The sequence below is a fragment of the Mus caroli genome, unplaced genomic scaffold, assembly GCF_978045245.1.
Source record: "Mus caroli unplaced genomic scaffold, Mus_caroli_1 scaffold_1, whole genome shotgun sequence".
Classification (NCBI taxonomy): domain Eukaryota; kingdom Metazoa; phylum Chordata; class Mammalia; order Rodentia; family Muridae; genus Mus; species Mus caroli.
Window position 1 is genome coordinate 12,807,435 of NW_028227256.1, and position 26,066 is coordinate 12,833,500.

The window sequence follows — 26,066 nt, forward strand, 5'->3', positions numbered from 1 at the left end:
TACAGATAGTTGTAAATTACCATGAGGATGCTGGGAGCTGAACCCAGGTCTTCTGGAAGGGCAACAAGTGCTTGTAACCACCCTGGCCCCAGTTCTTGTCTTGTCCTTTCAAATCTGTTATTTCGCTTAGCATAGTATTCTTAAGTGTTGTCAGAATTTCCTCTTTAAGGATAAATAATATTTCTTATATACTATATGCTGCAAATTCATTCATTCATTGATGGTTGCCAGACTTGCTTTCTCACTTTAGTGCTATGAATAATACAGCTGGGAGTGTGAGAGTGTAAGTAGTGTGTTACACTCAAACCCCTATAGTTGGTCACCTATACCAAATAGTAAATGTTAGTACTTTCTCTGTGCAAAGCATGAGATTTCACTTAAGGTTTGTTTTTTTTTTTCAGCATTTTCTCCCAACTTAATTGTACATTTTAATTAATAATAGTTGTTTTTCATGAAAGTCTGTCTTACAGAACTTCTGTGTGTGTGTACACCTCACCCATCACAGGTACACAGCATTTTCACTGAGTTCATGACTGAAGGAGTGTACAGTTATGAGTTCTATTTAGAAATATAATCTGTTAAGAGTTACCTGGAGGGCTGGTGAGATGGCTCAGTGGGTAAGAGCACCCGACTGCTCTACTGAAGGTCCAGAGTTCAAATCCCAGCAACCACATGGTGGTTCACAACCATCCATAATGAGACCTGACGCCCTCTTCTGGTGTGTCTGAAGACAGCTACAGTGTACTTACATATAATAATAAATAAATAAATATTTTTTAAAAAGAGTTACCTGGAAGCTTCTTTTGATATTGTAATGAGCCTAAAGTCAGACTGTGACTTTATAGACATCCCATTGTAGGTGGCTGAGATTCTGTACAACTGCCCTAAAATATATACATGGTGATGGTAAGTATGATCTTGCAAAACCATATATGTGTGTGTGTGTTCATATATACAAAAGTATATTTAAAAAAATCATTTCATTTTTAAGAAGCTAATCATTGCTCTGATTTTTAAAAGATGTACTTTCTTTAAAGAATGTTTCTTTGAATAACTTTTATGTTCTTTCAACAGACATGGCTTTGGGAAGAAGACAGAATTTTGAAGTGTGGTGTAAAGAAATATGGAGAGGGAAATTGGGCTAAAATACTATCCCATTATAAGTTCAACAACCGAACAAGTGTCATGTTAAAAGATAGATGGAGAACGATGAAGAGACTGAAACTGATTAGCTGAGACACTGAAGGCTGGATGGGTTTGATTCAGCTTAATACAAGGATAAATACTTGGATCACTACATTTTGTTTACAACTTCCTGGTCAGTAATGATAAAGCATTATTGTGGTGGGGGAGCAGTCGGGAGGGGGAAGAGAAAGAGAGTTTTTGTTTTTTTGGTTTTTGTTTGTTTGTTTGTTTTTTAGAGGAGATTTGTGCTATAAAAATATATGTCATCATTATTTTCTGAAAGAATCTTTAGTTTTGTAAAATACAGATACGTTGAACCCTACCAAATTCAACACCCCATCCCATATTCTGTTTTAATACAAAAGAGCCTAATAAGATAAAATGAAATATATGACTATTTACAGTTTGTTCTATTCCATGTCTATAAACTAACCTTACAAAATGCCACCTAGTGATTGAGTTTTCTGAAGAACTTAATTGGAATAATCCTTGATGGGACTTTACTGCTGAATCTATGGCTAATGTACTACTTACTAAAGATCTATCACTAGAGAGATGTTCAAAACAACTCATGAATTCTAACAAGCCTAGCTTGGCTTCTCTCAAAAGTTTCATTTAAAGGAAGTTGAGTTTTCACCAAAAATGTATTCTTTGCAATATTTAATCAAAGACTAATTAATAATTAGCATTTGAGTTTTATGTACCATATTTAACAAGTAAAAAATAAGTCTCGGCTGGGCGTGGTGGCGCACGCCTTTAATCCCAGCACTCAGGAGGCAAAGGCAGGCAGATTTCTGAGTTTGAGGCCAGCCTGGTCTTCAGAGTGAGTTCCAGAACAGCTAGGGCTACACAGAGAAACCCTGTCTCAAAAACCAAAAAAAAAAAAAAGTCTCAACCTATTGAAATAAATACACAATAGTCAGCATTGTGTATTTCCTTCAAAGTGTTGTGCATTGCTTTCCTGTTCTCTTGAATTTGCTTCCTTTATATATATATATAATAAACAGAAGCATTAGTGGTTGTTGTAGTCCAAAGCTGGCATCTTGAGTCAGAATAGGATCTATGTTAATCTCACTCTGTCCACAACTGCCTACCTCTGTCTGCAGTTGCTCTATAACAGGGGCCAACTTGGTGTCAAACAATGCAATGCAGTGTAGGTCTTCACAAAAATGTGGCTGTGTGTTTCAGTGTGTTTGTTTCTTGAGTTTCAACTCAGATGTGTCTTTGTTTTACCTCATCTAGACTGGAACAACTTCAAATGGGCAGTTTCAGGTTTGTTCAAGAAGATAGAGCTGGAGATCAGGTGAAGCAAAACAACCAAGACTCAGAAAAACATGGCTATATGGACAGAATCTAGATTAAGGTTTGCATATATCCATGTGTGTATATATATATATATATATATATATATATATATACACACACATAAGAAAGAAAGGGATCCTGTGAGGGGAAATGGTTATTGGGACTTTTCATTGAAATAAAGGTATGAGTTAGAGGATGGGGATCATTCTGAGTGGTTGAAGACGGATTGAACAGAACAAAATTATTGCAACATGTATAGAAATGCCACGTGAAGGTCACTTTTATGCTAACATGGAAATATAATTATATTTTTATAAAGCACTTGAACAAGCAGCAAACAGCAAAGCAAAAGGCTTGGGAAGGAAAGTTAGAAGGTGGCGTGGAACGAGGGTTAGAGATCCCTTTCTACCATGCCAGGTAACATATCTGTTTTCTGAGACTCAGGGGGATTCAACCTGCACTTCTGACTGGTCTTCAGGTTCTGTGGAAGAATTACGGGTTAGACATCAGTACTTTGGGCAGGTGTTGAAAAGCCCTAGCCCTGATCCAACCTCAAAACATAGGACAGTTTTTGGTTTTATTTCCCTGGACTTGTTTGTTGTGATGGTGATGATTAAGAAAATTAAATATTCCCAAGTACTTTTTGCTTGTATCTCTATCACTTGGGATATCTGCAGGATCCAAATTGTATCTATATCTAATTTGCTTTTTTTTTTTTTACATTATAATCCATTATATGCTTGTTACATTTATTATATTCTTAACGTGCATTTGAGCTGTGAAAATAAAAACATCCAAAAATGAGAACAAATAGTATATTTGAAGCTTGCTACAAGGCAGTCAGGTGTGATTGCTGTTTGGCAAGAACTGGCATAAATTAGATCACCTTTCAATTAGAAGAGAAAAAAGAAGAAAAACAAAAACTTAAGTAAGAAACTGAAAGGTGACCAGGCAGCATTTGGGTATAACTTTGGCCTTTTTTTTTGTTTAAATGTGGAAGCAGGGCATTAGGACATTGACAGGCCCCAGCCATTCTAAGCAGATGATTTCAGAAGTTTGGCTTCTAGAATTGGTTGCCAAAGAAGTGTAGTCAGACTTAATCTTGTCATATAGATTCTGCCCAAATAGTTAGTCAGTTAGAGTTGCTTCCAGTCTGGCTGCTATGTTTCACTGGAAATATAATATTAGTATGAGTGTGCACGCACATCTGTCTGCCTTCCTGTTTGTCTCCTCTGCAGGTATACTGTGGAGGGAAACCAGAATTTGGTGCCAAGTGTCTTCCTCAATCATTCTTGTTTTTCATTTTGTTTTTGTTTGTTTCCTTTTTGAAACCAAGTATCTCACTGAACCTTGGCCTATCCAATTTAGTCCTCCTGTTAGCCATTGAGTCCCAGGGACCCTCTGTTCTTTATCTTCTTGGCATTAGGATTACAAGTGTGTGCTGCCTCACCTGGGTTTGTTTGGTTTTAGGTACATGATGAGGATCCAACAGGGATCCTCGACCTGCAGAGCAAACACTATCAACTGAGTCATCCTTAGGCAGAAAGTTAACTCTTTTTTTTTTTTTTTTTTTTCCAAACAGGTTCCTGCATTTATTTTTTTTTTTAATATTTTTATTACATATTTTCCTCAATTACATTTCCAATGCTATCCCAAAAGTCCCCCATAGCGCCCCCCCCCTTCCCTACCCACCCATTCCCATTCTTTTGGCCCTGGCATTCCCCTATATTGGGGCATATAAAGTTTTTTTTTTTTTTTTTTTTTTGGTTTTTCGAGACAGGGTTTCTCTGTATAGCCCTGGCTGTCCTGGAACTCACTTTGTAGACCAGGCTGGCCTCGAACTCAGAAATCCGCCTGCCTCTGCTCCCAAGTGCTGGGATTAAAGGCGTGCGCCGCCACCGCCCGGCAAAAGTTTGCAAGTCCAATGGGCCTCTCTTTCCATTGATGGCCGACTAGGTCATCTTTCGATACATATGCAGCTAGAGACAAGAGCTCCGGGGTTCTGGTTAGTACATCATGTTGTTCCAACAATAGGGTTGCAGATCCCTTTAGCTCCTTGGGTACTTTCTCTAGCTTCTCCATTGGGAGCCCTGTGATACATCCAATAGCTGTCTGTGAACATCCACTCCTGTGTTTGCTAGGCCCCGGCATCGTCTCACAAGAGACAGCTATATTTGGGCAGAATAACTCTTGAACCATGAAAGGTTAGAGCTAAATATAATTTCTAGAGCAGCCATTAAAAGAGTGAAGATGTAATCATAGGCACTAAAATGTCATACTCAAAAGTATTCTTTAACAAAAAGCTAAAAAAACAGAAACAAAACAAAAAAAGAGCAACTTTAATTGAGCACTGTTCATTAACAATATTAAATGATCTCAACTCCAAAAGACCAGGGTCTAAAAGGTCCAGACAGCAAATACTGTAGGCATCCAGGCCCTAAATTCTGCACCCGAGTAGAACTAGTCAGACAGACAGCACACAGGTGAATAGGTACGGCTGTAGCCCTAAAACTGTTCCCAGGAAGGAGTAGCACTCACGCCTGTAGCCTGCACTCACCTGCCCCTGATGTTGCGTTCTAGGTTTGCTTTCTTCTTTACAGATGTGTTGACTTTGTTCTGGCCACAAGATATTTTTTTTTTCCAATTTTTTTATTAGGTATTTTCTTCATTTACATTTCAAATGCTATCCCAAAAGTCTCCTATACACTCCCCACCCCACCCCTGCTCCCCTACCCACCCACTCCCACTTCTTAGCCCTGGCATTCCCCTGTACTGGGGCATATAAAGTTTGCAAGACGAAGAGGCCTCTCTTCCCAATGATGGCTGACTAGGCCATCTTCTGCTATATATGCAGCTAGAGACACTAGCTGGGGGGGTGGGGGGGATACTGGTTAGTTCCTATTGTTGTTCCACCTATCGGGTTGCAGACCCCTTCAACTCCTTGGGTACTTTCTCTAACTCCTCCATTGGGGGCCCTGTGTTCCATCCAATAGCTGACTGTGAGCATCCACTTATGTGTTTGCCAGGCACTGGCATAGCCTCACAAGGGTCCATTCAGCAAAATCTTGCTGGTGTATGCAATAGTGTCTGTGCTTGGTGGCTGATTATGGGATGGATCCCAGGTGTGGTGGTCTCTGGATGGTCCATCCTTTCCTCTCAGCTCCAAACTTTGTCTTGGTAACTCCTTCCATGGGTGTTTTGTTCCCAGTTCTAAGAAGTGGGGAAGTGTCCACACTTTGGTCTTCGTTCTTCTTGAGTTTCATGTGTTTCGCATATTGTATCTTGGGTATTCTAAGTTTCTGGGCTAATATCCACTTATCAGTGAGTACATATTATGTGAGATTTTTTTTTGTGATTGTGTTACCTCACTCAGGATGATATCCTCCAGATCCATCCATTTGCCTAGGAATTTCATAAATTCATTGTTTTTAATAGCTGAGTAGTACTCCATTATGTAAATGTACCACATTTTCTGTATCCATTCCTCTGTCGAGGGACATCTGGTTTCTTTTCAGCTTCTAGCTATTATAAATAAGGCTATTATGAACATAGTGGAGCATGTGTTCTTATTACCAGTTGGAACATCTTCTGAATATACGCCCAGGAGAGGTATTGCTGAATCCCCCGGTAGTACTATGTCCAATTTTCTGAGGAACCACCAGACTGCTTTCCAGAGTGGTTGTACAAGCTTGCAATCCCACGGACAATGGAGGAGTGTTCCTCTTTCTCCACATCCTCGCCAGCATCTGCTGTCACCTGAATTTTTGATCCTAGCCATTCTGACTGGTGTGAGGTGGAATCTCATGGTTGTTTTGATTTGCATTTCGCTGATGATTAAAGACCACAAGGTATTTCTGAATCTGAAAACTGTACATCCAAGAGCAGCCATCTGATGAGGATTTGGGCTTCTAATCTACAGGATGCTAACTAGACACAGCCTGTTGGGCCAACTAAACTAGGATTGGACTTTGACCTCTGACACTCTCGCTGAAGAAGAGAAGGCAGTGGAGAGGGACCTTCTTTCCTCCAACACTAAGCAAACCCTACGATGAGCTATCCAAAGCTAGAAAGCAGCCTGCAAGTGGTGATAAAACTGCCTACAGGGTGTATGTAGGTGGTACCAGTGTGGGATGGCAGTCCATTTTTGTGGACCATATGGAATAAATGGAACACATCACCACCTCATGACAGCACCCATTCTAGATCAAAATACCTGAAGATAATCACAATTTTAGCTTAACAGATAAGAAGTCAAGAGATGATTACAAAGTCTAGAGTCTGATCTCAGGCTCTAGAGATCATGAGGTCTGGCAAAGAAGGGTAAACTTGGAACTGAAAGCCAGTAGATGATAACTGGTACATAAAAAAATTTGTCCATTTCTTCCAGGTTTTCCAGTTTTGTTGAGTATAGCCTTTTGTAGAAGGATCTGATGGTGTTTTGGATTTCTTCAGGATCTGTTGTTATGTCTCCCTTTTCATTTCTGATTTTGTTAATTAGGATGCTTTCCCTGTGCCCTCTAGTGAGTCTGGCTAAGGGTTTATCTATCTTGTTGATTTTCTAAAAGAACTAGCTCCTTGTTTGGTTGATTCTTTGAATAGTTCTTCTTGTTTCCACTTGGTTGATTTCAGCCCTGAGTTTGATTATTTCCTGCAATCTACTCCTCTTGGGTGAATTTGCTTCCTTTTTTTCTAGAGCTTTTCAGTGTGTTGTCAAACTGCCACTGTGTGCTCTCTCTAGTTTCTTTTTGGAGGCACTCAGAGCTATGAATTTCCCTCTTAGAAATGCTTTCATTGTGTCCTATAAGTTTGGGTATGTTGTGGCTTCATTTTCATTAAACTCTAAAAAGTCTTTAATTTCTTTCTTTATTCCTTCCTTAACCAAGTTATCATTGAGAAGAGTGTTGTTCATTTCCCACGTAAATGTTGGCTTTCCATTATTTATGTTGTTATTGAAGATCAGCCTTAGTCCATGGTGGTCTGATAGGATGCATGGGACAATTTCAATATTTTTTATCTGTTGAGGCCTGTTTTGAGACCAATTATGTGGTCAATTTTGGAGAAGGTACCATGAGGTACTGAGAAGAAGGTATATCCTTTTGTTTTAGGATAAAATGTTCTGTAGATATCTGTCAGATCCATTTGTTTCATAACTTCTGTTAGTTTCACTGTGTCCCTGTTTAGTTTGTTTCCACAATCTTTCCATTGATGAAAGTGGTGTGTTGAAGTCTCCCACTATTATTGTGTGAGGTGCAATGTGTGCTTTGAGCTTTACTAAAGTGTCTTTAATGAATGTGGCAGCCCTTGCATTTGGAGCATAGATATTCAGAATTGAGAGTTCCTCTTGGAGGATTTTACCTTTGATGAGTATGAAGTGTCCCTCCTTGTCTTTTTTGATAACTTTGGGTTGGAAGTAGATTTATTAGATATTAGAATGGCTACTCCAGCTTGTTTCTTCATACCATTTGCTTGGAAAATTGTTTTCCAGCCTTTCACTCTGAGGTAGTGTCTGTCTTTTTCCCTGAGATGGGTTTCCTGTAAGCAGCAGAATGTTGGGTCCTGTTTGTGTAGCCAGTCTGTTAGTCTATGTCTTTTTATTGGGGAATTGAGTCCATTGGTATTAAGAGATATTAAGGAAAAGTAATTAAGGAAAAGTTGCTTCCTATTATTTTTGTTGTTAGAGTTGGCATTCTGTTCTTGTGGCTGTCTTCTTTTTGGTTTGTTGAGGGATTACTTTCTTGCTTTTTCTAGGGCGTGGTTTCCGTCCTTGTATTGTTTTTTTTTTTTTTTTTTTTTTTCTGTTATTATCCTTTGATGGGCTGGATTCGTGGATAGATAATGTTGAATTTGGTTTTGTCATGGAATACTTTGGTTTATCTATCTATGGTAATTGAGAGTTTTGCTGGGTATATTAGCCTGGGCTGGCATTTGTGTTCTCTTAGGGTCTGTATAACATCTGTTCAGGATCTTCTCACTTTCATAGTCTCTGGTGAAAAGTCTGGTGTAATTCTGATAGGCTTGCCTTTATATATTACTTGACCTTTTTCCCTTACTGCTTTTAATATTCTATCTTTATTTAGTGCATTTGTTGTTCTGATTATTATGTGTTGGGAGGAATTTCTTTTCTGGTCCAGTCTATTTGGAGTTCTGTAGGCTTCTTGTATGTTCATGGGCATGTCTTTCTTTAGGTTTGGGAAGTTTTCTTCTATAATTTTGTTGAAAATCTTTAGTTAGGTCTTCTCATTGTGTCCTGGATTTCCTGGATGTTTTGAGTTAGGATCTTTTTGCATTTTGTATTTTCTTTGATTGTTGTGCCGATGTTCTCTATGGGATCTTCTGCACCTGAGATTCTCTCTTCCATTTCTTGTATTCTGTTGCTGATGTTCGCATCTATGGTTCCAGATTTCTTCCCTAGGGTTTCTTTCTCCAGCCTTGCCTCACTTTGGGTTTTTATTGTGTCTACTTCCCTTTTTAGGTCTTGGATGGTTTTATTCAATTCCATCACCTGTTTGGTCGTGTTTTCCTGCAATTCTTTAAGGGATTTTTGTGCTTCCTCTTCATCAAGGTCTTCTTCCTGTTTAGCAGTGTTCTCCTGTATTTCTTTAAGTGAGTTGTTAAAGTCCTTCTTGATGTCCTCTTCCATCATCATGAGATATGCTTTTAAACCCGGGACTATCTTTTCAGTTGTGTTGGGGTGCCCAGGACTGGGTGGGGTGGGAGTGCTTCGTTCTGATGATGGTGAGTGGTCTTGATTTCTGTTAGTAAGATTCTTACATTTGCCTTTCGCCATCTGGTAATCTCTGGATTTAGTTGTTATAGTTGTCTCTGGTTAGACCTTGTTTCTCAGGTGATTATGTTACCCTCTATCAGCAGACCTGGGAGACAGGCTCTCTCCTCTGAGTTTCAGTGGTCAGAGCACTCTCTGCAGGCAAGCTCTCCTCTTGCAGGGAAGGTGCCCAGATATCTGGTGTTCAAACCTGCCTCCTGGCAGAAGTTGTGATCCACTCATCAGAGGTCTTAAGATCCCATGGAGGGTCCAGTGAGGACCTTGGGGGTGTCAGCAGACTCTGCTGGCGCGCACCGGAAGGGCTTATCTATTATTTTCTTAAGACTCCTGAATGGCACTTAATGAAGGACTCATTCCGTATTCCCCAGCCATCCTCTATCAAGATTTTACTCAGCAGCTGTTAGGTACCTGTTTGGGGAGTCTTCCTCACCTGGTTTTGAATAGCCTGCTTATGTCTCCTCCATTCTGTGGCCACTTACCCTTGGCTGAAGTCATCACAAGTCGCCTACTCCTACATGGCTCCTCACTCCCTCTACTCCTTGACTTTATTCCATTTAATTCTTGCTGTATTTTTTTATTCTGCAGGCCATTTAGCCTCAAACTTCAGTCTCTGGAGTACCAGGGTTACAAATGTAAGTAGCACTCTAGGTGGGTTCGTTGACATTGACAGTTTATTGGTTTACTGAGTTGGTTTCAGTTTGCCGTTCCGTCTAACAATCTGTTGAGTATTTTTGATTCTTTGCATATAGGTTGATGCTAAACAAAATAAAACTAGCCAGAAACCAAAATGGTGGCTCTCTCCTTATAACCGGATCTGAAGCAAGGGAGCCAGCTTGTGCTGCAGTGTAAGGCCTGCCTCAAAACAGTGACTAGAGAGATGACTCAGAAGTTAAAATCTCTAGCTTTGTTTCCCCCCAGAGGACCCATACTTGATTCCCAGGATCCACATGGTGTCTAACAACCATCTATAACTTCAGTTCTAGAGTATCTGACCATCTTCTTGTCGTTTATGGCCACTGTGCGAACATGGTAAAGACAAACATGCAAGCAAAATAACTGTACATATAGAATAATTTTTTTTTTAATTAAAAGCTAGGACTGGAGAGCTGGCTCAATGGTTAAGAACAAAACGGTTCTTGCAGAAGACCTAAGTTCAGTTCCTAACTTCCAGTGGTTTACAGCGTCCTGTAACTCCCAACTGTAAGGGATCTGTGGACGTTGGCTTCTGCTGACACCTGCACTCAAATGCACATACCAACACACAGAAACTCACACACATAATTGAAAATAAAAAAATTTAAAAAAAAACAAACACATTGCCATTGTGAATTGCCGTAGATCCTGGGGTTATGGTTAAGTCATAAAAATGTAATGCAGTGGGGCTGGAGAGATGGCTCCGAAGTGAAGAGCACTTCGCTCTGCTCTTCCAGAGGTCCTGAGTTCATTTCCCAGCAACCTCATGGTGGCTCACAACCATCTGTAATGGGATCTGACGCCCTCTTCTGGTGTGTGTCTGAAGATAGCTACAGTGTACCCACATACATGAAATAAATAAATGAATCTTAAAAAAACAAAACAAACAGACAAAAAGACCACAGGTAATGCTGTAATGCAGGATAAAGGGCACAAGAGTCTGTAGTCAAGACAGGCTTTGAACCTGTGAGCCTTCTGCCTCAGATTTCCCAGTAGCTGGAAATACAGGTCTCTGCCACCATGCCCAGCCCATGTCACAAAATTGATAAAAACGAAAAAAGTATTATTATGTTGCTGTGTCTTCCTTGAGAATTGGCCCTGGAGGCTCTTGTGTTTGAGCCTCCACTTGGCAATGGTTTTGAGAGGTTATGAAACAGTGAGGAGGTGGAGTCTCACTAAAGGAAGTGAGACACTAAAAGCAGGCTTTGAGGTTTTTTTATAGCCTGGCTTAAACCACACACATACACACCATCACAGATGGCATCCCTTCCTACTCCATAAGCCAAAATATACCTTTCCTCGCTTAAACCTGCTTCCAGGAATGCATTTGGTTACAGTGAAGAGTAATATATTTCGACTAAAGACTTTATCCCACAGGTTCATGTTCTAGTATTTTAGGTGTAGTGTTAGTTGGCTATACCATTTTGGCTCCTGGTGGATTGCACAAGAGCACCCACCCAGGAGCTATGTGGATTCACAAATGAAAGATACACACATGTCAGTATATTTTACTATGCCTTGATTCATTCAAAGGCTGGGCAATTCCAATTCTCTGCCCGTCATACATTTTCCTCTAGTACTCCTGACTCAACACCTTCTAAACCTATGTTTTATCTTTGCTGCCAAGACATCTCTAGGGGCCACATTCCTTCTCACCTACATTTCAGATGATTTTCCTTCTGCAGCTCTAAATCTGATCCCTCCAAATCATGGTGATTCTCCTTCCTTTCTCCCAGTTCCTAGCCCTCACATACCTAAAGGTCCCATTTCAGTCTACCTTCCCAGCCATTGGCCGTTGGTTCTTTATTGATCAATCAAAAACCAATTAGGGACAAGGACCTTTGGTGTTTGGACATGAAGATTCTGGGTTTCAGAGACCCAGATTGACTCAAAGGCATTAGAATCATCCCCAACATTAGGTTTTCAGCAGACAGTGCTGTTAGGGAGGTGGTGCCGATGTTAGGAAGTGGGGCATAACTGGAGGAAGCAGGCTCTTGGGACTAAGCCTGCAAAAGTTATAGCTAATTCTTAGTCCCTCCCTCCCTCTCTACTCCTTGTCCATGAGTGGAGCAGCCTGAGGCACAAGCTGTCATTGGGGCCAGGCAGTGGTGGCGCACGCCTTTAATCCCAGCACTTGGGAGGCAGGGCCAGCTTGGTCTACAGAGGAGTTCCAGGACAGCCAGGGCTACACAGAGAAACCCTTTCTCAAAACAAGATCTCGTTGGCATGGTGCTCTGCCTTACCAAAAGCCCAGGATCAACAGACTCAAGGGCCTGAGAGCTCCAAAGCTTGGAGTCAAAAATCCTCTGTTAGCCAGTTGTCTTTAGTATTGTGACAGAATAGACAACATGACCTATACAACTGGCAAGATAAACTGCCCATTCTCTGTGGTCACCCCATTCTTGGTAGCTCAAAACCATGCCTTGTTGAGCCTATGTCATATTTGAGTATTTTTATTTGCAGTTTCTTTCTGGAGCTTGGCAGTACATCTTCATAATTTTAAAATTAGAATTGCTCACTGTGGCTTACAGTGAGGATCCACCAGTTTTCATGGTTCCCTCTGGGGGAGGGGTATCTTCTCAGAAGCTTTCACTTTTTCTCAGGTATTTCAATATTTACTTTTGAAAAACATGCTCATGCTCTTTTGTTGTGTTTCATTGGCCTCTTGCATGCCACACTCGGCTGTACACACACACGCACACACACACACACACACAGAGTTAACAGACCTCCACTCTTCATACCTGGTCTCTCCAGAATTCAGAATTTGTCATCTTTATGTTAAAACAATATTCATGATTCTTTTCATATTTTTCATAGAAGTAACCTTTCTATCATTATAGTTATGTGGCTGTCATTTACACCTGGACTTTGTAGGTTCTGTGTATCTGTAATTTACACATCTCCATTCCTCTAACCACAGTGAAACTCCCCAAGCCTGTTAGCAGGTGATGGCTATTGTGTCACTACATCGCCTTCTTGTCCAGCCTCCTTCCACCCCCAGGTAATCTGGCTCATCCCCTGGGGCTAGTTTGGTCTGGGCTTGTCTCTACCCTGGCAATCCCCATTTGTCTCTCCTTGTGTTCCCTATTTTCTGGCTTGTTTTGGTTGGTTTACACTCCTTTTCTGCTTAGTGAGCACTACCCTGATGCCCTCTCAGAAAGGGAGCATGGAGTAGAGATTTCTACACTTTACATGTGTAAACCACATCTTTGCCTTATTCTTGTATGTGGTGAATAATGTCATTAGATAGAGAATTTTAGTTTGAAAAGCATTTCCTTTTTGAATTCCAAAGGTATTGCTGTTGTCTTTTAGCTCCATATATTGCATTCTAAATTATCATGCACCGTTCTAATTCCATATGAACCAGTTTTTTTCTGTCAAGAATATTTTGTATTCTTTGTTTTGATATTCTGGACTTCAGTTATATGTCTGCTGTAATGATTTCCTTGAAGAAAACTAATGAGACAGGCTGACAGTCTGCCTAAAGAACTCTCATCCTCTGATGATCTCTGATCCTCTGACTTTCTTGTGTTTGTGTCTTCTAACTTCTGTCTCTTTAAAAATTAACTTTATAAAGAAAAAAGATGTTGTGTGTGTAGTTCTGAGGCCTGTGTGTCGGAAAGGCTGCCTTTCCTTCATACATACCCAGTAGCAGCTGGAATAGAAAGCTGGCTTCAAGTTTAGTTCCTTTGGGGGCTCACAGGTTTTGCTCTGTTTGATTGTAAATAACCCACTGATGCTGAGAGAGTCTGCCTCTTCAGGATCTTTGTTCCTCTCTAGGTGACCTAGTTTTCTCTTAGTGAACAAGGGGATCTTCTAAGTGTCCTCCTGCACTGAGAGAGACCTTGCCTTTCAGAAGAAAGATCCTCTGTGCTAATTTCATCTTATCTGAATGACAGAAAATGAAGCTCCTTCCACCTCAGCTCGCTCTTGCTTAGCCATCAGGAGAGTCTCATTTTCTTTCACTCTTTAAAGCATGTCCCAATTGCTAGAGTGCTTTCTTAGCATACATAATGTCCTAGGATCACTCTTCAGTACCAAAAAATGAGGGTGAAGGTACACACTTGTAACCCTGGCACCTCGAGAGGCAGAGGCAGAGGAATTAGAAGTTCAAGTTCAAGTAAATAGTGGGTTTGAGGACAATTACATGAGAAAAAAACGATACATTTAAAGTCGCTAAGCTGAGACTGCCCCCTCCCCCCTTCTCATCTATGTTACCCACATAATTTATGAGGGAAGGAAGATAAGTAAGCTTATATCTCTCACCTAAACCTAAAAGTTTCCATTCACTTAACTGGTTACTTATGCCTCAGAGTGGCCGACCAAACATCTTGGAGCTACGGGTAGTTGTGAGCCATCTTCCCTAGGTGCTGAGAACTAAACTCCAGTCCTCTGCAAGAGTAATGAGCACACTTAACTGCTAAGCCAACTTTCCAGCCCCCCAATTAAAGGTTTTTGTTAAAATTAATTTTCTATGAAAATACCTTTGGCAGTTAAATAAAAATAAAATCAGAAATACTATCAGGAGACATTTGCTACCCCTTTAAGCTTCTTGTTGGCCACAGTTTTTACATGATCGGCACCAAAAAGTATGCATTTTAGTTAGCTATGTTAGCGAATGATTAGTCACACCAAAGGAATTACACCATTTAAGTATTGATTCAATTCTTCAAAGAAAATATCCTCAACTTAAAGCCTGCTTCAAAACAAAACCAGGCTGAGGTCCTATAATGGAGTCTTGGGCATAGTCAGGATGATCTTCACTGAAGTCCAGATGAGGAAGCTGGACCAGATGACTACAGATGCCGAGAAACAGCTTGTCATCCTAAGCCTGTGAGCACACCATGTCACCTAGCCACAACCAAGGTTAAAGCTAATGTTTTATTCTCTGAGTAGGAGATCATAACATTTGCAGGAAAATCTGTGTTTCCTACCCTCTGCCATAGGAAGAAAATTATTAAGCACCCTTAACTAAGCATGAAGTCAGACATTAAAAGATTTGTCTTATTCTGCTTCAGTCTCTATACTTTGAGAAATCTTATATATGAATGATGATAGAATGCTTATAATTGAAGCAGTTGGCTAATTTGGTGCCAAAATTTCATGAATATTGTAACTTTTTAAGGAAGTCCTATTGATCTAGCATGAATATTTGATCTTTTCATCTAAACCAAATTTTTTTTTACTTCCTTAAAAATGTTTTTAGCTTTTCATTATAAAACATCTTTTGAAATTTTGACAACTTTCCCTGTGGAAAATTATTTATGATGATTTACTTGAAATTAGTTTAGAATTTATAAGGGTAATAAATAGTATAGGAACTTTATTGTTAAAAGTTCACATATATGTTTGTTGTTTTTTTTTAAAGTGAGAAGCTCTTAAGTATAGGTGGCCCTGAATCCTAGAAGATGGGAGGCAGAAACAGGAGATCTCTGAGTTAGAGGCCAGCCTGATCTACAGAACAAGTTCCAGGATGGCAAAGGCTACACAAAGAAACTCTGTCTTGACCTGTTCCCCTCACAAAAGCAATAGACACAAAGAATAACAGTGCGAGGTGGCGCGTGCCTTCAATCCCAGCATTTAGGAGGCAGAGGCAGACAGATGTCTATTAGAGGCCAGTCTGTCTACATAGCGAACTTCAGGCTATATAGTGAGAACCTGTCTTTAATTTTTAGAAGAGGGAGGGTGAGAGAAAGAGAGAACATAGGTGCCTTAAACAACAATTTGCCCCAAACTGGAGCACATGGTAGTGATTCTAGTATAGACATGTATGCTGTGGCCAAATGTAAGGTAAAAGCCTACAGGCCATAGGAGCTTTTAGTATGAGTCCTTAACTCATTAAAAATAAAAACCAAGAGACGGTGATCTACCTTGAGAGCTATCCCTAAATTTTCTTTCTCAGTGGCAAAGCGTAGCAATGGCGAGAGTCCAGGTCCCTGGTGCAGCTTTTGGAGGCCTCAGAAGCTTTGAATGCAGCTTGTCAATACTCAGCCCATTCACACGCATGCTGGGAAGTAGCTCCCAGGGGCTCTATATGAAAATGAAGCGGTGCACATCTGGACATGAGCACTGTTGTACTCGACGCACTTTTTTCCAGGTTCCCTGACATCGAGGGTTGCCAATGGCTTGCCAGCGAAGAGTCTGATTTCTGAAACGATATTGGAGAAATGTAGGTTCTACTAAAATCAAGCCAGAGGAAATTCGATTCTATGTAAATCAAACTTATTTAAAGAGTTAGTGTTTTTAATTTGTGTGTATGAGTGTTTTGTCTGTGCATATATAAGTACACTATATGATTATCTGGTAAAGAGGGTGCTTGGTCCCCTGGAGCTGGGTTGTTAGCCTCTTTGTGGATGCTGGGAACTGAATCTAGGTCCTCTGCAAAAGCAGCAAGAGCCCTTAATTACGGAGCCATCTCTCTAACCATTGTTGTTTTTAAAACTAATTTGCTGGCTGGTGTTATGTCAACCTGATACAAGCTAGAGCCATTCAGGAAGAGGGAACCTCAACTAAGAAAATGATCCCGCCAGATTGGCCTGTGGGCAAGCCTATGGTACATTTTTTTTTAAATTGATGCTTGATAGGAAAGGGATCAGCTCACTGTGGGCAGTGCCATCCTTAGGATGATGTACCTGGGTGTTGTAAGACAGACTAATAAGTCATAAGGAGCAAACAAGTAAGCTATGTTCCTCCGTGGTCTCTGCTCCAGTCCCTGCCTCCAAGTTCCTGCCCTGACTTCCCTCAATGATGAACTTAATAAGGTTAAATAAACCCTTTACTTCCCAAATTTCTTTTGATCATGGTATTTTATCTCAGCAGTGGAACCATAACTAGTATAGATAGTGATCATACAGTTTCAAAGTTTATTAAAAGTCAGTTTTTAAATTATTTTTTTTTATTTTATATGTATGAGTATTTTGCCCAAGTGTATGTCTGTGAGGGCTAGAAGAGAGGATTAGATCTCCCTGGAACTGGGGTTAGTTGCTGTGTGGGTGCTGGGAATCAAACACAGGTTCTCTGGTAGAGTATCCAGTGCTCTTAACCACAGAGACATCTCTAGCCCCTCACACCTTCTTTATAGTCACGAAGAAGACTTCTTTTTACTGGGCTCTGTCAACATAAGTTACAAATTGATCCCTATGCAAAAATACTTGTTCAGAGAGTTGCTGCTGGCCTTTACAACCGTTTCTCTCAGGTAAATGTAGGTTCTACAACAGTGGTGTGTGCAGGTTTAAGTCAGGAGAGTCTACCCAGAAGGCCACTTTCATCTTATTCCAACTCTCTGATTTCATAATGAAAAATGGAAGAACTACAAGGGAGCAAAGCCAGAGAATTAAAAATATTATTCATTAAGTCACTCATATAGCAACCAGGGTTTAAGTGCTTTCTTTATTGGGTATAAATTGAATTATAAATTCATTTAAAGTCAAAATAGAGATGAGGTATTCAGAAAAATATTAAATCCAATTAGGTTTCATTTGATATGAATTCCTTACCCACTTTATTGCTCATATGGTGAGCTCAATAGAGACGGCTAGCCACAAGTGACTAATAAACATGAACCAAATTATTAAATATTAAAACATGATGGGAATAATGATTAATTGGACAGATCAGTCTTTTACTTGTAATCTGTTTTTACCATTACATCTGACATGATGAAAACCTTTATGTGTGTTTGGCTAAATTGGTCCTTGTCCAGAGCTGTTCCAGGGATTCCTTCTAGCTGTAAATGGTATTAGTAGGTCTAACCAAAAGTGGGTGAGTGCAGGGCTGGGAGAGGCTTCCAGGGAGACACAATGGCAGCAACTCTGCTCTCAAATTCCTGGGGTGTGACTCGCCTGAGCAGGACTAGCACAGTGTAGCCTCTAACTTACCCACCCCTCTTTCTGAATGGACTTGGGAGTTGAGGATGAATGGTAGGTCTTTTAAAAAAAAAAGATGTTATTGTTTTATTATATAATACGTGTATGGGTCTGTCTGCTCAGGAACCCAAAGAGCCAATAGCAGTTGTGAGTCACCCAACCTGGGTGCTGAGAAGTGAACCTGGGTCCTCTGCAAAAGCAGCATACAGTCTTAACTGCTGAGCCAGCTCTCTGGCCCTAACTTCTATGTTCTTAAGAATCAGAAGAAGGCAGGTGTAGAGCCTATGTTTATAATCCCAATATTATATGAGGCTGACTCTGGAGGTTTGCCATGAGTTCAAGGGTACCCTGACCTACATAGTAAGTTCCAGGTTATCCTTGGATAGAGTGGGACATTGTATCAAACAACAACAAAGAGTTAAAGAAAAATCCAAAGAACAATATTTCATGACACATGAAAGTCATCGGTCTAGTTATGGTTTTACTGCTGTGAAGAGACACCATGACCAAGGCAACTCTTTTAAGGACAACATTTAATTGTGGCTGGCTTATTAAAGGTTCAGAGGTGGAGTCAAGTATCAGCAAGGTGGGACTATGGCAGCGTCCAGACAAACATGGTGCAGGAGTTATCTGAAGGCTGCTAGAAAAAGACTGGCTTTCAGGCAGCTAGGATAAGGGTCTTAAAGCCCCCCCCACCCTACCCCCCCCCACACACACACAGTGACACATCTACTCCAATACTTCACACCTTCTAATGGTAAAACTCCCTGGGCTGAGCATATAGAAACAATCACACCATCTAATATTTTGGCACTCAAAAATAAAGTTGTGTTAGAACAAAGCCTTAAATAGTATCAATAGCTGCTTTAGTGGCCAAATTCAGAGTTAGTTGTTATGACAGAGAGTATAGTGGATGAAAACCCAGAAACTGCTTTCTGACATTTTATAGAAAAAGTTTTTAGGTCCTAACCTAGAAGTTTACTAAAACTCTGCTTCCCAAGGGCGAAGGGTGTGGCATAGTCTTAAGTCTCCAATGCAAGAGACTCAGAATGAAGTGTTCTATAGTACCTTTGGAGTGATCAGGTTGTTGGTAGTCTTTGGAGAGCTTCCTCTGAAATGAATTCCAATAACCAAACTGGTTTGTGTATTTCTGGTCCAAAGAGCCTCTGAGTCAGTCCCATAGTGAGAACCAAAGCCCTGGGTCTGAGTCCCTGGACAGGTTCTCCTTGCTGCCCACATCCTGCACTGATATGTTGCATACTGCTCAGCTCTTTATGACTTAAAAGGATAGATCCTCAGGATAAGAAGAAAACTAAGTCAGTTGTCCTTCCTTACCCATCAGAGTCCAGACCATCTCCAGAACAACGTAGGCTCACAGAGTTCATAGCTGGTGGCTGACAGTCTACACACACTGTGTATCCCTCACGGAGATACTGCATCCATCGAGTCAGGGGACTGTTGACCAGAGCACAGTGAGGAGTCAGGGACTCTGTCTTGAACTCCATACAGTATCTGGAGCAAAAGAAGTCAAGAAGTCACTTACTCTACTTAGAAGTGGCCCAATACTGTAGGAAGTCGTAAGGAGCCATGTCAACCTCACATGGTAAATGAGGCAAGGCTTCACGGTGTAGCTCAAGCTGACCTAACAGCAATTATCTTGCCTCAGTCTAAGTGCTGGCATTACAGATGTGTCACAGTGCCCATCATATGTACATGTATGCATGCATGGATACATATGAACATGAAATTGAGGTCCAGGCTCACATAACTCAGATTGACCTCAAACTCAGCTGACCCTGAGCTCCTGATCCTCTTAACTCCACCCCACCTGGAATTCGAGGATTACAAATGTGCCACCACCTTGCTCTACTAAATATTATCCTTTTTTTAGAATAAAAATAATCATTAATGAAATCGCTAGTAAGTAGCCTGAGGATTTGATCATGTGGTTGTTAGGTTATCTGATAGAAGGAGGATGGGTCCAGGTGAGCATGGAGGTGCCTTCCAGCCACCGCTTGTCATGTCAATGGGAAGCCCTCCAAATGATTGTGTGTGCAACTTTCAGATTCACAAAACAGTTTATGAAGACCATCGAAAACTGCTAGGTGTGGTGTTGCATTCTCTTGAGTTCAAGGCCAGCCTGGTCTGCCTATTGGGTTCCAGAGCAGCTGAACTATTTCATGAGATCTTGTCTGAAAAGACTCTCAGAGGAGCATCCATGCACTTGTTCAACACACAAAACCTCATTTTTTGGTATTTGTTTATTTCCAGAGATAAGCCCTGGAGACACAGCAACTACAGCACCATAAAACTGGGAAGAAGACAAGTACTTTCCAAATCTACAGTGGACTCATGTTTTACTCACAGTTAATGAGCAAGCATAAGAAAAAGTCCTTTAGTCCCAGCACTTAAGAGGCAGAGGCAGGTGGATCTCACAGTTCCAGGCCACTCACTACAGAGTGAGTTACAGGAGAGCCAAGGCAACACAGGGAAACCCTGTCTCTGGAACCAAGAGGGAGGGAGGAACGGAGGGAGGCAGGCAGGCAACATAACTAATTTTAAAGCAACAAGTTACCCAGCATCCTCAGTGTGTGTAGACCACTGTGGAGATACTGCTTGTATTATTCTCTTCTTGTTGAAGGCAGAGCTAGTTATGAAGGCAGGAACTAGAAAACAAAGAATTACATTGTATTTGTGCAGCCAAAGTACTCAATAAGATTTCCCAAACTGGGTTCTGGGCCTGTCTGAGATCTCTGATTCCATAGCCAAAGATCTTAGTGGCACAGTATCAAATGAGACTTGCAGCATCTTCTGACAAGCTCACTCAGTGTTTATATGCATCTAGATAGCTATGGAGGGAGGAAGGCCTCTGGTGAGCACATTTGCCTCCTGGCATGAACTTGTAAAGGAAGGAGAGGGGCCAAAAAGAAAAGCCAGCAGATATAAAAGAAAATGGAGAGGGGCAAGGAAAAGAAAACAGTAATGGAGTTTATAGCATGAGAAAGTGAAGAGAGAAGTAGAAAAGAGATGAAAAGGCAGTGTGAATGAAGCTCAAGAACAAATACAGGAAAAAGACCAAAGAAAGAAAAGAGAAAGAGGGAGAGAAGCAGAGGGAATGAGGAAGACCAGAAGAAGCAAGGGAGAAAACAAGCTTATTGGGAACCAGAGCCTGGAAGCTTTGCTCCACTACCTCTGCCGGGGCACAATGCCCTAGGGTGGCTGCCCAGCACCAGCTACCACTGCCAGTCCCAACAACCCTGGGGAAAGAAAGAGTCCTGTGGCCCCTTTCCCTCTCCTGTCCAAAGGGAAGGAAGCAGCCAGGGATACTTCCTCCTCTTATTGCTTCCTTTAGCCCTGGTGTCTTTTCTCTGTTCAGTCCCTAAGTCTGGTGAAGTATCTATTGATAAGCCACTTGACTTCATGGTCGATCACTGTACCCCTGGTACTCTTACACACTTAATACATAGTTGTACAATAAGAAACGGAGTAAAGACGTGGGATCACCACCAAGACACACAGGTTCTACATTCTCTGGTCTCCTTTGTGCAGTGATCGCTTGGTGTCTGAGGCTGTTGGTTTCAGGACCTCTAAAGCATACCAGAACCCCTTGGTGTACTAAGTCCTTAAATAAAATACTCTTAAACACCTCCTCTGTTGCACTTTTTAAGTGCCAGGATCAAAATTTAGGACATCACACACAATAAGCACACACTTTATCACTGGGTTAAACCCCCAGCTACACTCATATACTTTAACTCATGTAAAAAATACTCAAAATACCCAATGTGGCACAAATTGTTGTTATTGTTTAGCTAACTAAACTGTGGATTAAAATCCCAGATACAATTCCCTAGGATTGAATGTGAAGGTTGTGAAAATTTGGCAAGAGTGAAAGATGTCTGGATGTGTCATGACCAAAAATTAACACAAAGTCAGACTTTCAATGAATGCAAACTTTCTGGCAACATGCACCCACATGAGTCACATGACCTCACTACAGCCTTGATTCTGAAAATGTATGCTTTGCACTGAATACACCATCACACCAAGAAGCCCTGACTGAGGCACTGGCTCAGCTACTGTTTGCGGCTATTGTATATTAAGGTATAAGTGTTTTTAATGTAGATGCAAAGCTTTCTCCTCTTATTGAAATATAATGGCTCAATTATGGTAAGCAAGATTTGATGTTGTCATAGAAGTATTAACTCAGTATATCTTCTTATAGTGTTGTGTTAGAATGCTTGAATTTAATAATGACTGGGCCCAGAGCTGATCCTGTGCCACAGGGCTCCAAACCCAAGTAGTGTTGAGAGAGAGCTGGCCTTCCAGGAATGTAGACAAGCCTGTGAATGCAAGTAAAACCACCACTGCTGCTCAGGGGGACCCGACTGGAACCCTCAGGACACAGGAACCGAGGAGCAGACTGGAACAGGAGCCTTCCGGTTTCCGACTGTGCCCGGAGCTAATCCTGTGCCACAGTGCTATATACACAAATACCACAAGGAGAGAGCTGGTCTCCCAGGAGTGCCAACACACCTTGAAGCACAGATAAGACCACCACTTCTCTTCAAATTCCTGGCCCAAGAGGGAACCTCCCAGAGTCATCAGGACATAGGAACCAAGGAGCAGCTGGGGACAGAATCCTTCTGGTTTCTGTCTGCACCCCAGAGCTGACCCTGTACCACAGCTCTCCATACCTAAATTCCTCCTGGAGAGAAATGGTCTCCCAGGGGTACTGACACACAAGCTTGCAGGAGGGCCAAGCCACAGTCAAAAACAGCAAGAACAGCTAACACCAGAGATAAACAGATGGCGAAAGGCAAGGGCATGAACATAAGCAACAGAAATCAAGGCTACTTGGCATCATCAGAACCCAGTTCTCCCTCCACATTGAGCCCTGGTTAACCCAACACACCAGAAAAGCAAGACTCTGATTTAAAATCACATCCCTCCCATGATGATGATTTAAGAATGACGTAAATAACTCCCTTAAAGGGATACAAGAGAACACAGGTAAACATATAGAAGCCCTTAAAGAGGAAACACAAAACCCTTGAAGAATTACAGGAAAACACAACCAAACAGGTGAAGGAACTGAACAAAACCATCCAGGATCTAAAAATGGAAATAGAAACAATAAAGAAATCACAAAGGGAGACAATCCAGGAGATGGATAACCTAGGAAGGAGATCAGGAGTTATCGATGCAAGCATCACCAACAGAATACAAGAGATAGAGGAGAGAATCTCAGGAGCAGAAGATACCATAGAAAACATTGACACAACAGTCAAAGGAAATGAGAAATGCAAAAAGCTCTTAACCCAAAAAATCCAGGAAATCCAGGACACAATAAGAAGACCAAACCTAAAGATAATAGGTATAGGAGATTCCCAACTTAAAGGGCCAGTAAATATCTTCAACAAAATTATAGAAGAAAACTTTCCTAACCTAAAGAAAGATATGCACATAAACAAGAGGCCTACAGAACTCCAAGTAGTTTGGATCAGATAAGAAATTCCTCCTGTCACATAATAGTCAAAACACCAAATGCACAAAACAAACAATATTAAAAGCAGTAAGGGAAAAAGGTCAAGTAACATATAAAGGTAGACCTTTCAGAATTACACCAGACTTCTCACCAGAGACTATGAAAGCTAGAAGATCCTGGGCAAATCTCATAAAGACCCTAAGAGAACACAAATGCCAGTCCAGGCTACTATATGTAGCAAAACTCTCAATTACCATAGATGGAGAGACCAAGATAAGAAAAAAAAAAAAAAAACCAAATGAACACAATAACATTCCACAAATCCAGCTCTACAAAGGATAATAGATGGAGAACTCCAACACAAGGAGTTTTTCTACACCCTAGAAAAATGGAAAGAGAAATCTTTCAACAAACTAATAGAAGATAGCCACAAAAACATAAAAATAGCATCAAAAATAAGAGGAAGCAGCAATCACTATTCCTTAGTATCTCTTAACATCAATGGACTCAATTCCCCAAAAAAGACAGACTAACAGACTGGATATGTAAACAGGACCCTGCATTTTACTGCACACAGGAAACACATTTCAGTGACAAAGACAGACATTACCTCAGAGTAAAGGGCTGGAAAAAATTTTCCAAGCAAATGGGCCCAAGAAACAAGTTGGAGTAGCCACTCTAAAATAGGATAAAATCGACTTTCAACCAAATGTCATCAAAACAGATAAGGAAGAACACTTCATACTCATCAAAGGAAAAAATCTACAAAAAGAACTGTCAACTCTGAACATCTATGCTCCAAATGCAAGGGTACCCACATTCATAAATTTACTAAATCTCAAAGCACACATTGCACCTCACACAATAATAGTGGTAGACTTCAACACCCCACTCTCAGCAATGGACCGATCATGAAAACACAAACTAAACAGACACAGTGAAACTAACAGAAGTTATGGACCCAATGGATTTAACATATCTCTAGAACATTTCACCCTAACATACATACATACATATATATATATGTATATATATGCCCTTAAAGAGGAAACACAAAAAACAAATATATATAACTTCTCAGCATCTCATGGTACCTTCTCCAAAATTGACCATATAATTGGTCACTAAACACACCTCAATAGATACAAGAAGACTGAAATGATCCCATGCATCCTATCAGATCACTACAGATTAAGTCTGGTCTTCAATAGCAACAAAAACAACAAAAAGCCCACATACACATGGAAGCTGAACAACACCCTACTCAATAATAACTTGGTTAAAGAAGAAAGAAAAGAAAAAGGAGGGGAGGGAAGGAGAAATAAGAAAGAAAGAAAGAAAGAAAGAAAGAAAGAAAGAAAGAAAGAAAGAAAGAAAGAAAGAAAGAAAGAAAGAAAGGAAAAGAAAGAAATTAAAGACTTTTTAGAATTTAATGAAAAATGAAGCCACAACATACCTAAACTTATGGGACACAATGAAAGCAGTCCTAAGAGGAAAACTCATAGCTCTGAGTGTCTCAAAAAAGAAACTGGAGTGAGCATACACTAGCAGCTTGACAGCACACCTAAAAGCTCTAGAAGAAAAAGAAGCAAATTCACCTAAGAGGAGTAGACAGCAGGAAATAATCAAACTCAGGGATGAAATCAACCAAGTAGAAACAAAAAGAACTATACAAAGAATCAACAAAATCAGGAGCTGGTTCTTTAAGAAAATCAACAAGATAGTTGAACCCTTAGCCAGACTAACTAGAGGGCACAGAGACAGTATACAAATTAGCAAAACCAGAAATGAAAAGAGAGATATAACAACAGAAACTGAGGAAATCTGGATGAAATGGACAATTTTTTTTGACAAATACCTAAGTTAAATCAGGAGCAGATAAACCATCTAAATAGTTCCATAACCCCTAAAGAAATAGAAGCAGTCATTAAAAGTCTCCCAACCAAAAACAGTCTAGGACCAGATGGGTTTAGTGCAAAATTCTATCAGACCGTCAAAGAAGACCTAATACCAATACTCTTCAAACTATCCCACAAAATAGAAACAGAAGAAAAATTACCCAATTCATTCTATGAAGCCACAGTTACACTGTGTATTCTCCCTTGGAGATGGACTCGTTTCTATCTAATCAGAAACCTGTCACAATTTCCTTTCATAGAAGACTTCATAAATATTTTTCTACTTCTATCATGTTTATTTTTTTCTACTCCTATCAGAACTTCAGATCAATTTCCATTATGAATATCTATGCAAAAATGTACAATAAAAATCTCACAAACCAAATGTTTTGCAAGAACATATTAAAACAATTATTCACCACAATCAAGTAGGCTTCATCCCAGGGATGCAGGGAGGTTCAATATACAGAAATCTGTCAATATAATCCACTATATAACTACATAAACAAACTCAAAGAAAAAAAACACATGATCATTTCATTAGATGCTGAAAAGGCATTTGACAAAAATTCAACATCCCTTCATGTTAAGTTTTGGAAGCATCAGGAATTCAAGGCCCATACCTAAACATAGTAAAAGCAATATCAGCAAACCAGTAGCCAACATCAACCTAAATGGAAAGAAACTTGAAGCATTCCCACTAAAATCAGGGTCTAGACAAGACTGCCCTCTCTCTCCCTATCTATTCAATATAGTACTTGAAATTCTAGCCAGAGCAATTAGATAACAAAAGGAGATCAAGGGGATACAAATTGGAAAGGAACAAATCAAAATATCACTATTCA

The 26,066-nt window shown here is 40.4% G+C and overlaps 2 protein-coding genes across 5 annotated transcripts in view; one reads left to right on the forward strand and one right to left on the reverse strand.

The window, feature by feature from the left end:
- Window positions 1-21,482, forward strand: part of Terf1 (telomeric repeat binding factor 1) — a 58,664-nt gene extending 37,182 nt beyond the window's left edge. Inside the window, exons 10-11 of one of the 3 annotated variants that reach the window (XR_015046707.1) lie at window positions 1,075-1,318; window positions 20,107-21,482. Coding sequence is in view for 1 of the 3 variants with exons in the window: in XM_021162811.2 (XP_021018470.1) it covers window positions 1,075-1,236 (162 nt within the window). In the remaining 2 variants the exon portion in view is untranslated. Of the gene's footprint in view, window positions 1-1,074; window positions 4,025-20,106 lie in introns of those variants that run through there. The other 2 variants (XR_015046706.1, XM_021162811.2) reach the window with 2 other exon arrangements.
- Sbspon (somatomedin B and thrombospondin type 1 domain containing) overlaps window positions 14,469-26,066 on the reverse strand; it is a 32,938-nt gene continuing 21,340 nt past the window's right edge. Inside the window, exons 3-5 of one of the 2 annotated variants that reach the window (XM_029483482.2) lie at window positions 20,411-20,501; window positions 19,171-19,290; window positions 14,469-16,118 (exon numbers count right to left, since the gene is read on the reverse strand). In XM_029483482.2, the coding sequence (XP_029339342.1) occupies window positions 16,001-16,118; window positions 19,171-19,290; window positions 20,411-20,501 (329 nt within the window). In that variant the 3' untranslated portion in view covers window positions 14,469-16,000. Of the gene's footprint in view, window positions 16,119-19,170; window positions 19,348-20,410; window positions 20,502-26,066 lie in introns of both variants that reach the window. The other variant, XM_021175817.3, reaches the window with a different exon arrangement.